At 41.4% G+C, this 15,416-nt stretch overlaps 1 protein-coding gene across 1 annotated transcript; it reads right to left on the bottom strand.

Annotated features, from left to right (window-relative positions):
- Nucleotides 1-11,963: 11,963 nt before the first annotated feature.
- Nucleotides 11,964-14,846, bottom strand: LOC129903678 (uncharacterized). The gene is made up of 5 exons (XM_055979220.1): nt 14,408-14,846; nt 13,494-13,903; nt 13,284-13,337; nt 12,828-13,034; nt 11,964-12,182 (listed from the first exon to the last, which is right to left on the bottom strand). Exons 1-5 carry the CDS (start codon nt 14,844-14,846, stop codon nt 11,964-11,966), a joined length of 1,329 nt encoding a protein of 442 aa, XP_055835195.1.
- Between the last annotated feature and the right edge of the window lie 570 nt (nt 14,847-15,416).

Here is a 15,416-nt window from a genome sequence, read left to right as displayed (position 1 = left end):
ATGATAGGGTGATTTAAGATCCTAAAAATGTTTTATGAATAAGGATTCATAATAATGAAAGGTCTACACCCATATTATATGAATCACATGATAGATGAGCTATTCTTATGGTTTTACGAAGATGATGATAGATGAGCTACTCTTATGTTATCTTTATAAAGATAGATTGATACTATTATTATCTTTCCTTATTATGTTATTGACTACTTTTTTATGAAAGTTCTATTGGGATAATGACTAAGAATCGAGAGGACTTTCAGTGGGGTTCGATCCTATATGTTATTAAAGTTACCCAAGGGAATTCTAGTAGAAATCTTTTGTCCCAAATTATGTTACCCACATAGGTTTAATGATGCCAATATGGTAAAGTTAGTGGATCCACAAAACAAATTTAAAAGAGTTACTTAATAGAATATGCCATCGCAAGGTAGCCTCCCCTGTCTCGATGTAGGAGTCATCAAATTCCATGTATTAGCTCGCATTATCTTATATGTCGGTTAAAAGTCCTATCCCACACTAGTTAAAGTAGGTTATGAGTTCTTATGATAATTATGAGGTTTTGATGCATTTACCAATGAGATAAATGTTTTTATGGTTTTACTCATGTTTTTAGATATTGGTCTTGCATCTCATAATTTATATTAATTATTACCTATGTTTATTTTTCATGCATATTCTTGCAGTGCATTCCATGTACTAACGCATACTTTTTTTTATATTGTATCATAATATATGGTCCAACGATCACGCTCATCCTTCTTCCACTCGTGGCTAGTGCTTGCTATTACCTTATTATTGGTGAGTCCTCATAGTTCGAGGACATGGCCTTTATTTCATATTTGACAGTTGTTACTTCATTACTGTTATGTTTTCATGGTTGATCTAGGAGCTTGTCTTATGTCTTCATCGAGTTAGTAGAGGCATATTAGATATTCATGGAGTCTATGTAGTCGGATTTGCTCTTTTGAGACTTATGTTCCTTTTATCAAGACTATACTTGCATATATTGATTTAGTTTTATTTACTTTGTCTACCTTATATATGCTCATGAATAATATACTAAGATCCTTGGTTAGGTCCCTCGAGATCCTAATCGTCGTGTCACGACTAGCCTGAGTTTGGGTTGTGATAAATTTGGTGTCAGAGCACAAGGTTCGAGTGTCCTAGGGAGTCTAACATACATCGTCAAGTAGAGTCTTAATCATCGGTGTGAAGAGAGCCATATATTTGAATAGGAAGATATGAGGCTTCTAAGGAAAAACTTTACTTCTCTTATGATCATATCATGCTATAGAGTTGAACTTTAAGATTTTGTTCTCTAATGCATTCTTTTTACGATTATAGAATCATGCCTCCATGAGGAGCTCCCATTTGAAGAAATGTCGAAGAGGAGAAATAAGCTCCAAATGGATCTTTGAATGAATAAGTGACTAATACGGAGTTCCGAACTGATTTTCAGATGCTAGAGCAAGCCGTGACTACTCAAGTGAATTGAGAGGTGGTTGCTCCTCTGATTGTGTCTACTCCATCTTCAAGGGTTAGGGACTTCGTAAGGATGAACCCTCTCGAGTTTCATGGATCCAAGGTTGATGAGGATCCCCTAGACTTTGATGATAAAATGTATAAGATCGTGGATATCATGGGAATGTATTTGGAGGATAAAGCAGAATTGGTGGCCTATCAACTCAAAGGTGTCTCTCAAGAGTGGTGCAATCATTGGGAAGCCAAAAGGGTTAAAGAGGGTCCCATAGGTTGGGAAAATTTCAAAGCTGTATTTCTTGACTACTTTTTCCTACTTGAGTTGAGGGAGGTGAAGGTGTTGGAGTTTATCAACCTTAAGTAAGGGAAAATTAGTGTGAGGGAATATTCCCTCAAGTTTATAAAGTTTTCCAAATATGCTCTTTCTTTGATAACCGACCCTCATGCCCACATTAAAAAGTTTATTTTGGGTGTGTCGTACTTGGTGATTAAATAATACTGAACTGCTATGCTTATCAAGGATATATATATTTCTAGGCTCATGACTTATGCCAATCAAATTAAAGGGGAGAAACTTAAGGAGAGGAGAGTAAGAGATTCTAAGAGGGCTCGGTATGAATGTGGGTTTTCTCAATCAAAATTCGATGGTGGAAATTATCGTTACCAATAAGGACAATGTTCTTCAAACACTCCAGCTCCAAATTTGAGAAGGACAAGGTGCCCAATCCTAATAAACAAGGAGGATCTCTGAGTGGACAAGTCATCCCTCCATGTAAAAAGTGTGGGAAAAACTATAAGGGAGAGTTCTTAGCGGGATTTGATGTTTGTTATAAGTATGGGAAGCCGAGTCATCATGCAAAGAAGTATAGGAGTAAGGCTAGACCCTAGGTTCAGACTCCGACTATCGGTCAATTGAATAAGCATGCTACTACCTCGGGTAGCGGTCAACGCCAAAATAGATTTTATCCTTTTAAGACTCGTCAAGAGTTAGAGGATTCCCCCAATATTATGACTGGTATGTTGAAAATCTTCGACCTTGATGTTTATGCATTATTAGATTCGGGTTCTACTTTATCATTTGCTGCTCCTTATCTTACTATGAGATTTATTGTTAGTCCCGAGACCTTGCTACAACCTTTTTCGATCTATACTTCTGTTGGTGATTAAGTAGTGGCTAAAAGAGTCTATAGAAATTACCCAGTTTCAGTTTTTCATAAAATCACCTTAGTTGATATTATAGAGCTTGATATAACTGATTTTGATATTACTCTCAATATGGATTGACTTCATGCATGTTATGACTTTATATATTGTAGGACCCGTGTGGCCAAGTTTTAATTTCCTAATGAGTCAGTCCTGGTATGGGAGGGTAGAAATTTTATGTTTAAGGGTAAATTCATTTCATGCCTTAAATCTCAGAAAATGATTTCCAAAAATTTCATCTATCAACTAGTCTAGGTTAGAGATACTAATTCCAAAACTCCTACTCTTGAGTCAGTTCCAGTTGTTAATGAGTTTCCAAAAGTTTTCCCTGATGATCACCTAGGTATTCCTCTCGAAAAGGAAATAGACTTTGGTATCGATCTCTTTCCCAATACTCAATCTATCTCTATTCCTCTTTATCAAATAGCTCCAACAGAATTCAAAGAATCAAAGGATCAGTTGAAGGATTTTCTAGTTAAGGGTTTTAATAAAGCGAGTATCTCTCCATGGGTGCTCCGGTTCTCTTTGTCAGAAAGAAGGATAGTTCTCTTTGTATGTGTATCAATTATAGGCAATTGAACTAGGACACAATCAAGAATAAGTATGCCATTCCAAGGATTGATGATTTGTTTGATTAACTTCAAAAAACAAGTTACTTTTCAAAGATTGATCTTCTATCGGGTTATCATCAACTCCGACTAAGGGAATGTGACATTCTGACAAAGACTTTTAGAACTCGGTATGGTCACCTGGGGCGCTTGGCATATCTCCTTGGTGATGTGCGCATTAGCGGTGTTGCGTACGGGCATTGTGCACAGGGCACTGCCTAGGTTGCAAGGGCGATGCACACAGGGTGCTGCTTGGGGCTCATGGGGGGTGAGCGCTGGGCGCAAGCAGTGGCGCAAGGGCGGTGCGTAGAGGGCGCTGCCTGGGCACTTAGCATGTCACCTTGGCAATGCGCGCATGGGTGCTGAAGACGTCGCCTAGGCACTAGACACTATCGATGTTGCCCAGGCGCTGGGCATTGCCGATGTTGCATGTTGCCTGGGCGCTTGGCATGTTGGCTAGCCGAGGCAGGGCAGATATTGGCCGACCGAGGCAGGGCCAGCCAAGTTAGGGAAGACATCGACCGACACCCGTCTGCCCCTCTTGACGTGTCACTTGGCATCAGAATTGCCCTCGATCACCTAATAAACCTCTCATTGCAACGTCGTTGTTGGGCACAATATTGCCCTTGGCATGTCGTTAGGAATTAGATATGCTCTTGAGGGCATAGAAAACCTCTAATTGCGATATCGTTTTTCTGCATAGGCCTCACATTCGACGAGTGATCGGTCGTCCTAGAAACTAATCTTAGTTCAATAATTAGGCTAGCAGATTTTCTCTAAGGAAGTAAGTATGTATTACTTATTATGTGCGGCATGACTCTTGGTAGTTATTTTTCAATACTTGGTGGAGTTTCTCGGTGCTTTGCAATGCATAAAACTCCTTTTTGAAAAGTTGGAAAATGGTTGGATTTGGAGGGGGGGACGAATCGGAGTGACAAAGGGATGAATCTCAGTGGATCATGGTAGCAAGGCCACTCTGCCACTTACAATACCCCATCACGTATTTAAGTCATCTGCAAAGGATTCTACCCGTCGCTCGATGGAAATTATACTTTAAGGCAACCACCGCAACACTTCCGTCGCGATGGCTTAGCCCAAGACACATGCCCTTGGGGGCCATAGGCCTCTACTGTGGGTTGGCAAGTAGACGGTGGGCACATACATTGCTTGTAGCCCGAATTCTGGCTTAAAGTCATTTAGTCATAATCCAGCACATAGTAGCTTCACGCCACTGGCGTTTCAACCAAGTGCAATGACCAATTGTGTGAATCAACGATTCCTCTCGTACTAGGTTGAATTACTATTGTGATACTGTTATCAGTTGGGTAAAACTAACCTGTCTCACGATAGTCTAAACCCAGCTTATGTTCCTTATTGGTGGGTGAACAATCCAACACTTGGTGAATTCTGCTTCACAATGATAGGAAGATCCAACATCGAAGAATCAAAAAGTAATGTCTTTATGAACGCTTGGCTTCCACAAGCCAGTTATCCCTGTGGTAACTTTTCTAACACCTCTAGCTTTGACTTTCGAAGGTCTAAAGGATCGTTAGGCCACGCTTTCACGGTTCGTATTTGTACTGGAAATCAAAATCAAATGAGCTTTTACACTTCTGTTCCATATGAGATTTCTGTTATCATTGAGCTCATCTTAAGACACCTGTGTTATCTTTTAGCAGATATGCCTCCCCAGCCAAACTCCCTATCTGACAATGTCTTCCACCTGGATCAGCCCGCAGAGCGAGCCTTGGGTCCAAAAAGAGGGGCAGTGCCCCTCTTCCGATTCACAAAATAAGTAAAATAATGTTAAACCACTTATACTACACCTCTCAAGTCATTTCACAAAGTCGGACTAGAGTCAATCTCAACAGGGTTCGAAAAGCAGTCTTTGGGATGTCACATTCTCTCACTTTAAACTAGTGGTAGCCTGATCTGAGGTCTACCTTTGAGAAGCAAGTGGCATCCTGAAGCTGGTCAAACAGATCATCTATCCCAGGAAGGGGATACTTGTTCTTTATGGTGACCTTGTTCAGTTGACAATAGTCAATGCACATTCTCAATTATCCATTTTTCTTTCGCACAAAGAGGATATAAGCGCCCCAAGTTGAGACACTCGACCTAATGAATTCCTTATTAAGGATATCTTTCAGCTGTTCTTTCAATTCTTTCAACTCACTAGGAGCCATTCTGTATGGTGGAATAGAGATAGCCTGCGGGTCAAGAAGAACATTAATCCCGAAATCAATCTGTCTATCAGGAGGGACTTCAGGTAAATCCTCAAGAAACACTTTACGAAACTCATTTACAATAGGGACTGACTCAAGAGTAGGGGACTCAACACTATCATCCTTGACTCTAACGATATGATAGATACACCCTTTAGAGATCAACTTTATGGACCTAATATAGGAGATAAACATATCCTTAAGCACAACACGACTACCCTTCCTTTAAGACAAGCTCATTTGAGAAACTGAACTTAACAATCTAAGTTGTACAATCAACGGAGGCATGGCAATAATATATTCATTCCATGCCAAGAATCACATCAAAATCAACCATGTCCAACTCAACTAAGTCAACCATGGTATCCTTGTGATAGATAGGCACCTCACAATCTCTATAGACCCTCTCATCTAAGATAGACTCACCAACAGGAGTAGATACACTAAGAGGTTCAAGAAGACACTCAGAATTTTATCAAATCTCTGATTACCTCTTGTCGATGGTGCTGTGGTAGAAGATTGGGCTCTGTTGCCCCAAGTCCGACACTCTCTATGAAAATGGCCTACTTGGCTATATTTATAATAACTATTCTTTCCGTCTCTACACTCTCCCAAGTAGAGCTTACCACACTTACTACAAAACATCTTTTCCTTCCAACCTTGAGTCACACTAGCCTTGGATTGAGAACCCTAGGCTCTAGAATTTTGGTAACTCTGTCCCTACTGATCATACCTGTTATGTCATGCCCCAAATTAAGGGAGGCGCAATAGGTACTCGGTGCCTCACTTGATCAAGAGAAAAAAAATATACATAAAATAAATAGAACCATGAAGACTGATAAGGCTGTCATAATAACTTACTAAAATAAGATAACTAGACTGATGAGGTCACAATAACATCAATGACATAACGAAAGAGCCAGCAAGGCCAACTTAACTGATAATGAAACAGCAAGTCGACAAGGATACAACTGAAATCATATACACAACAAGCCAACGAGGCTATAAATAGAAGTTGAGAAGACCCAACAAGGCATTTCCATAAGTCTCAATGAATAGTACAACCCAACTAGTTGGGAAAAGTCCCCAACAATACCAACAACTATATACAAAACTCAAGTATGCCAAATCTACAGACAACTAATAGCTCCAGAAAGAATGGAGCTTATCAATCCTCAACTGAGACCATACCCCTACTACAAAGGCCGATTAGGACCTTTGTGTGGACCTGCAATACGAATGCAACTTCCCCGGCAAAAGGACATCAATACGAATGAAAATGAACTAGTATGAAAGGAGAAAAGTAGAATCATAAATAGGCGCAGTAAAAGAGTAATAGAGATACCACCTGAAACTGAAGATCTGATAGACTCCATGGCTAATATCTGACCTCATAATAATCAAATTTGAGCATTCAGATGGCCCCCTCCCATACAGAGCTTCATAGAGGGGTATCTGAATGCTCGAATGAAAGTTATTATTATATACAAATTCAATAAGAGGTAAATGATCATCCCAATTACTTTTGAAGTCAATAAAAAAGGCTCTCAACATATCCTCCAAAGTCTGAATCGTGCGATCTACCTGGCCTTCTATCTGTGGATGAAAAGTAGTACTAAGGTTCACTCTTGAACCCAAACCTTTCTGGAATTATTTCCAAAATTGAGAAGTAAACTAAGATCCCCTATCTGATATGATAGGCAAAGGAACTCCTTGCAGTCTAACAATCTCTCGATGATATAGTCTGGCATAAGGTATTTGTAGTCTTAAGCGGCAAGAAATAGGCTGATTTGGTCATTTTATCTACAATCACCCAACTAGAGTCATGTTGTCTGTGGGACTATGGTAGGCCTATAATGAAGTCCATATTTATCATCTCCTTCTTCTATTCTGGAATCCCAATATTCTAGGCTACTCCCAAGGCCTCTAGTGCTCAATATTAACTTGTTGGCAGTTTGGGCACTTAGACACAAGCTTTGTTATATCCCTCTTCATTCCACTCCACTAATATACCTCTCTCAATTCATGGTACATCTTTGTAGAACCTCGATGGATGGAATACCTAGAATTATGGACTTTCGCTATAATTCTCTCTCGAATGCCATCAACACACAGAACACACAATCTCCCTTGATACCTCAACACTCCATCTCCCTCTTTGGCAAAAGCTATTACCTTCTGCTTGTGAACTTCATCTTTCAGTTGAAGGAGAATGGGGTCTTGATCTTGCTTTTTATTCACCTCTACAACTAGAGATGATTTTGTTCAATTTCAAACTATTGTACCACCCTCACTAGTGTTAATAAGTTGAACTCCCAATTGTACAAATGTATGAACCTCTTTGGCCAATTCATTCTTTCCCTCATCTACATGAGTAGTGCTCCCCATACATAACCTTCTAAGAGCATCAGAAATGATGTTAGCTTTACCTGGATAGTAGAGAATGATCATGGCATAATCCTTGAGCAGCTCAAGCTATCTCCTTTGCCTCAAGTTTAACTCTTTCTTAGTAAACACATATTGCAGACTCTTATGATTAGTGAACTTATAGATATGCACTCCATAAAGATAGTGGCGCCAAATCTTGAGAGCAAATACTATGACTTCCAACTCAAGGTCGTGAGTCGGGTAGTTCATCTTATGGATCTTGAGCTATCTAGAAGCGTAAGCTATCACTTTTCCCTTCTGTATTAACACACATCCCAATCCAACTCTGGATGCATCACAGTATATGATAAAAACATCTATTCCCTTGGGTAGGGATAACACTGGAGTAGTAGTCAATCTTGTTTTCAACTCTTGAAAACTCTTCTCACAAGCATCTGACCATTGAAACTTAGCCTTCTTCTGAGTTAGCTTAGTCAATGGTGAAGATATGGATGATAAACCTTCAATAAATCTATGGTAGTAGCCGGCCAAACCCAAGAAACTTCCGATGTTAGTCAGGGATATAGGCCTCGACCAGTTTTTAACCTCTTCAATCTTTTGCAAATCAACTAGTATACCCTCTCTGGATACAACATGGCCTAGGAATGCCACAGAAGAAAGCCAAAATTCACACTTAAAAAACTTAGCATATAGCTCCCTATCCTTAAGAGTCTGAAGAACAATTATGATATTATTAGCATGCTCCTCCTCTCTCCTTGAATAAATCAACATATCATATATAAATGCAATCACAAACATGTCCAAATATTGTTTGAAAACTCTATTCATCAAGTCCATAAATGTAGCAGGAGCATTGGTCAAACCAAAGGACATTTCGTCTGACTTGGGTATAGGGGTGAAAGAGTAACCGAATCATCTAGTAGCTGGTTTCCTCTAAAGTTTCCCTCAGGATAGATGGAGCTCGTGTGCAAGTTCTATCAGGTAAAACAAATAATTAGAGGCCTCGGGGGCACAACGCCCTCAACCTATTCTCAAACTTTAAATAGGTAGGATGGTGCAACTACATTATTGAGCCGCGCCACGAAATCAAGAGCTCCAAATGGCCTATTTTAGGTAAGTAGAACTGGCGATGTGGGATGAAATGGAAGCCGGGTTATAGTTATAAGTTGCGCTAACTTAGATCTCACAAAGGGTGTTGGTCGATTAAGAAAGTAGGACGGTGGTCATGGAAGTCGATTAACAGCTCACCTACCGAATCAACTAGCCCCGAAAATGGATGGTACTTAAGAGTGCAACCTACTCCCGTATGTCAGGGCAAGTGCCAGGCCCCGATGAGTAGAAGGGCGTAATGGTCGCGGCAAAACCATGGGTGTGTGCTTGGGTAGAGCGGCCGTCGGTGTAGATCATAGTGGTAGTAGCAATTATTCAAATGAGAACTTTGAAGGCCAAAGAGGGGAAAGGTTCTATATGAATGGTACTTACACATGGGTTAGTCGATCCTAAGGGTCGGGGGAACCCCAACAGATAGCGCATTTCGCGTGTACTCCAAAAGAGAATCGGGTTAAAATTCCTGAACCGGAATATGGTGGTAGACGACAATGTTAGGAAGTCTAGAGACATCAGTGGGAGCATCAGGAAGAGTTATCTTTTCTGTTTAACAGCCTGCCCACCCTGGAATCGGCTCAGCCGGAGGTAGGGTCCAGCGGCTGGAAGAGCACCGCATGTTGCGTGGTGTCCGGTATGCTCAAGATACCTCCACATAGCTAGTTAGCAGGCTGAGGTCTGATTCGTTAATGGAATTAACTACAAAAAATGCTCCACCAACTAAGAACGGCCATACACCACCACCCATAGAATCAAGAAAGAGCTCTCAATCTATTAATCCTGACTATGTTTGGACTAGTAAGTTTCCCCGTGATGAGTCAAATTAAACCGCAGGCTCCACTTCTAGTGGTTCCCTTTCGTCAATTCCTTTAAGTTTTAGCCTTCCGACCATTTGCCCCCAGAACCCAAAAACTTTTATTTCTCATAAGGTGCCGGCGGAGTCCTAAAAGAAACATCCGTCGATCCCTGATCGACATCATTTATAGTTGAGACTAGGACGATATCTAATCGTCTTTGAGCCCTCTACTTTCATTCTTGATTAATGAAAACATCCTTGGAAAATGCTTTTGCAGTTGTTCATCTTTCATAAATCTAAGAATTTTACCTCTGACTATGAAATATGAATGCCCCCGACTGTCGTTGTTAATCATTACTCCGATCCTAAAGACCAATGTAATAGGACCGAAATCCTATAATGTTATCCCATTCTAATGTATACAGAGCATAGTCTTGCTTTGAGCACTCTAATTTCTTCAAAGTAATAGCATCGGAGGCACGACTGACCAATTTAGGCCAGGAGCGCATCATCAACAGAAGAGATGAGTTGATTGGTGCACACTTAGGGTGGACCGGCTGGCCCATCTCAAAGTCCAACTATGAGATTTTTAACAACAATAACTTAAATATACTCTATTGGAGCTGGAATTACCATGACTGTTGGCACCAGACCTACCCTCCAATGGATTCTCATTAAGGGATTTAGATTGTACTCATTCTAATTACCAGACTCATAGAGCCCGGTATTGTTATTTATTGTCACTACCTTCCCGTGTAAGGATTGGGTAATTTGTGCACCTGCTGCCTTTCTTGGATGTGGTACCCATTTCTCAGGCTCCCTATTTAGAATCAAACCCTAATTCTTCCTCACCCATCACCACCATGTAGGTGTAATAGGGGTGATTTATTTCCTTAAAAGTTTCCTCAAAATACCACCACTAGGTAGTCGACTCTCATCCAACTTCAGCCTACTAACACACATAAGCATTTGACACTTAAACAATTTAATATCAAACACACGCACATGGAAATAAACACATAACGTATAGGAAAATTAGCCCAACCTTTATTAATCTCTCACTCAGATTTTTACAAAGGGAACACTCGAATTTGGCTAATTCTATAAAACTCTTGCTATCTACCTTAGCCAAATTATGCCTACTATATATAGAAGTCATGGCAGCAGCCTTAGGGGGAGGGACGTGCATGGAAAGTGCCTGCATTACATAGGGAACATAGGAGAACAACCTAGGGAACGTGCCCTTTAATTTTGGAGATCATGGGCGAGGTCTTCTGAGAACTGCCAACTACCTACATGCGCCTCGTACACTACTCAACCATTGCATGTGCCGCGCGCGTGCCTCGCTTGTGTGCCTTGCCAATGCTGCCTTGCCTGCACTGCCTTGCTAGCACTATGCCAATGCCTTGCCAGCACCATGCCACTGCCTTGCCAGCACCATGCCACTGCCTTTCCATCATCCATTAGCCTTGGCCTTGACACGCCCATGCCAACACGCATGTATGCCAATGCCAACCCCTTTCCTTCACGTATGCCTGCCCGGTGCCATGCGCCTATCTCATGCATGCCCGCCTGATGCCATGTGCTTGTCCTCCTGATGTCATGCGCCTATCTCGCATATCCCTGTGCCTCATGCCATGCGCCTATCTCGCGCATCTCTGTGCCTCATGCCATGCGCCTGCCTCACACATGTCTGCTTAGTTCTATGCGCCTATCTCGCGCATGCCCTCACCTGTTTCCATGTTGCTTTCCTTCCTCCAAACGTCTTGGCCTTTATCAAGCTACTTTCTATAACCCAAGCACACCTTGACCTGTTTCACGCCATGCCATCGATATGCCATCCGCACATTGCTTCTGCTAGCCGCATAGGCCCATGTCAAGGGGCAATGCACAAGACCTTGACACTGCCTTTGCCCCATGCGCCTATGTCTAAGATTAGGGGTCTAACAAACCACCCCCACCAGTTGAACTCGACGTCCTTGGTGAGACTGTTTTGAGGTAGTCCTCCAATTGCTTGTCGACCTGTCATAATGACTTAGTTTTCTCCCTAGTAGCATCGGCCTCCTACTTACCCTTCCATTGTATTAGAAATTCAGTCCGCTTTTTTCTCTTGATGCCAAGTACCCGATGATCCAGTATCTTGTCAATCTCAGCATCAAACTATGTGCGCACCAAAGCTGGAGCCCTCTTTGATTGATTCCTTTCTGAATCTTCAGCATCCTCATAGAACGGCTTCAGAAAACTTACATGGAAAGTTGGGTGAAGCTTCAACCTTTCAGGTAGCTTCAACCTATAAGAAACTTCGCCAACCTTCTGGATAACTTCAAACGTCCCATCATACTTTGGGATCAAACCATGATGTCTAAACTTACTTGTAATCTATTTCCAGATTTGAGGAGTAAGTTTCAGCAGCACCTTGTCACCAACATTGAATTCCAGCGACCTCCTCTATTGGTCAGCATACTTCTTCATACATTTCTGGGTTTTATGCAAGTTGTTTTGCGCTTCGGCAAGTATCTCTTGCTTGTACCTAGCAAAACGGTAAGCAACTGGGCGCTTACCTTGCGCCTTCTTCTTAGCAACATCAAGCGGCGTCATAGGCTATCTGCCTAAGACCAACTCGAATGGACTTATTTCTGTAGCTAACAACTTGTGCAAATTATAGCAAAATTGTTCAGTATCTAGTAGATCAATCCAATTCTGCTGACTTTCCTTCATAAAGTCCCTCAGGTACTCCTCCAATAAATGGTTAATTCTTTCTGTTTGCCCATCAGTTTGAGCGTGGTTCGCAGTAGAGAACTTCAAATTGGTCCCCATCATATTGAATAATGCCATCTAGAACCGACTTGTAAATATTATGTCCCTATCACTGGTGATGTCTGCCGGTACACCAAAGAAGTTAACAATATTTTGGTAGAACAATTCAGCAGCAATATCTGATGAGCACACTACCGGAGCAGCTACAAAAGTAGCATACTTTGAGAATCAATACACCACAACTATGACCGACACCATACCATTTACCTTAGGGAATCTGCCAATAAAGTCCATAGAAACTGACATCCATGGCCTCTTAGAAATAGGAAGAGGCTGCAGCAACCCTGCCTCCTTTGTGAGTTCAGTCTTGTCTAGTTGACACACTAGACAAGTTTTTACATATTCTTCCATATCATCCTCCATGTTCGGCCAGAAGTATTCCCTAGACAGTAATGCTAGCATCCATTCAACACTCTGATGTCCATCCCATGTGATTTCATGTGCTTCTTTCAGTAGGTCTTTACGTAATCCACCGCCTTAAGGTACCACAATCCTCTCCCCTTTGAAATAGAGCAGATCGTCCTCGATCCAATACCTCCTTACTGTCCCTTCTTTTACTTGATTTATTAACTTCACATATAATGAATCATTGGAAGCACATAGTCTAATTTTATCAAAAAAATCAGACTCAAGTTTTGAAATCGAATACGTGGAAGCAAATACCTTCTTTCGACTCAGAGCATCAGCAACCTGATTGCTTCTTCTTGGCCTGTGCTCCTATACGGAGTCATAATCAGCCAAGAACTCCTGCCAACGAGCCTACTTAGGACTTAGTTTGCATTGCGTTTTGAAATAAGTGTTCATAACATTGTCCGTCCTGACAACAAACTTAGTCCCCAGCAAATAGACCCTCCATATTTATAAGCAATGTACAACGGCAACCATTTCCTTCTCGTGAGTAGAGTACCTCTTCTCAGCATTATTTAATTTCCTACTTTCAAAAGCCACGGGGTGCCCTTCTTGCACCAACACACCTCCCACATCCTTGTTCGAAGCATTAGTGTGTACTTCGAACGGTAACTCAAAGTCCGACAACCTTAGTATAGGTTCTGATGCAATGACCTCCTTCAACATCTTGAATGCACTATCATGCTTATCAGACCACACCCATAATACATCTTTCTTCAGCAAATCCATCAAGGAAGCCGCCTTCTTTGAATATCCTGCTATGAATTTACGATAATAATTAGCCAACCCAAGGAAAGACCTCAAGTCCTTCACACCTTTAGGACCCTGCCAATCCACAATTGCCTGCACTTCTTTGGGTCCATGCGCACTTGTTTCTGACTCACCAAGTGTCCAAGAAATTTTATTTCTTATTGTGGAAATTCACATTTTTCCATTTTGACATAAAGTTGGTACTTCCTCAACTGAGACAACACCTTTTTAAGTGGCCAGCATGTTCATCTAGTGATCTACTATAAATAACAATATCGTCTAAGTATACTACTACAAAGTCATCAAGATACTCAAACAATACATTGTTCACTAAGTTGCAGAAAGTAGCCGGGGCATTGGTAGCCTAAACGGCATTACAAGAAATTTGTAAGAACCATATCTAGTAACACAAGTAGTCTTAGGTTCATCCTCTTCTGCTATTCTAACCTGCCAATATCCTGACCTAAGATCTAGCTTATTAAACCAGCTAGCCTTGCTCAACCTATCCATAATATCTTGAACTAAAGGAATAGGATATTTGTTTTTCACTCTTACCTTATTCAATGCCCTGTAGTCCACGCACATCTGCATCATTCCATCCTGCTTCTTTTAAAATAAAACAGAAGCACCATATGAAGCTTTTGATGGTTGAATTAGGCCTGTATCTAACAACTCATTCAGTTGTTTCCTCAACTCAGTCAACTTCTTGGGAGACATCCGATAGGGTGCTTGCGCTGAAGCAATCGATCCCAGCAGCAACTCGATCTTATGATCGATGTCCCTTCTAGGCGGCAATATTTTAAGGAGTTTTAGGGGCATAACAACTTTGAAATCCTCCAAAACATGTGCCACACACTCAGGAGCATCAACTTTCACATTAGGCTTTACCTCCACTAAGGCAGCAAGGAAGGTATCTTTTCTTTTCTTCAGTCCTCTCTCTACTGATATGGCAGAAATTATGGGGCTCTTGTACTTCTGCAGCTTCTCCACTTCACTATAAGGATGAACATCCTTGATAAAGATGATCATTTTCTCTTGCATCACCATCATGCCATCCAGGTGCGACATTGGAACAAAACAATTCCTTCACAAGAAATCGATTCCAAGGATCATGTCAAAATCCCCAAGTGGAATCACCATCAGGCTATGCTTTCCTGCCCAAGGTCCGACACTAATCTTCACATCATAAGCCATCCCTTCTATCAGTTGGGCTACCTGATTGATAGTCTTTATATAATTTGGGCTCTTGGTTAGCCTTAGCCTAAATTTTGCCACAAGTTTCACATCCACAAATGTGTGCGTAGCTCCTGTGTCTACCATATCTACCAACACTTTGTCGTGTAAATTCATTTCAATGTGTAACAACGAGGAATGAGGGTTGTTTGAAGCCTCCCCCACTGTGTTTACTAATGAAATATTGTTATTCAAGAGCAAACCTAGTGGGTTTGCCAAGGCAGCCACCACACCGCCTTCCTTATTCGCATTTGCTCTACCAGCAATCATGGCATTCACACGTACACCATTAGGGCAGCTCCTGGCCATGTGATTTCCTCTACACGTCCAGCATCCCTTGTCTCTTGTTGATTTGTTCCTCGAATTCCCAGCCTCTGCCTCTGCTTTTCCCTTGTCAGTGCAACC

The sequence above is a fragment of the Solanum dulcamara genome, chromosome 9 (genome assembly GCF_947179165.1).
Source record: "Solanum dulcamara chromosome 9, daSolDulc1.2, whole genome shotgun sequence".
Classification (NCBI taxonomy): domain Eukaryota; kingdom Viridiplantae; phylum Streptophyta; class Magnoliopsida; order Solanales; family Solanaceae; genus Solanum; species Solanum dulcamara.
This window is presented reverse-complemented; position numbering and strand designations above follow the sequence as displayed.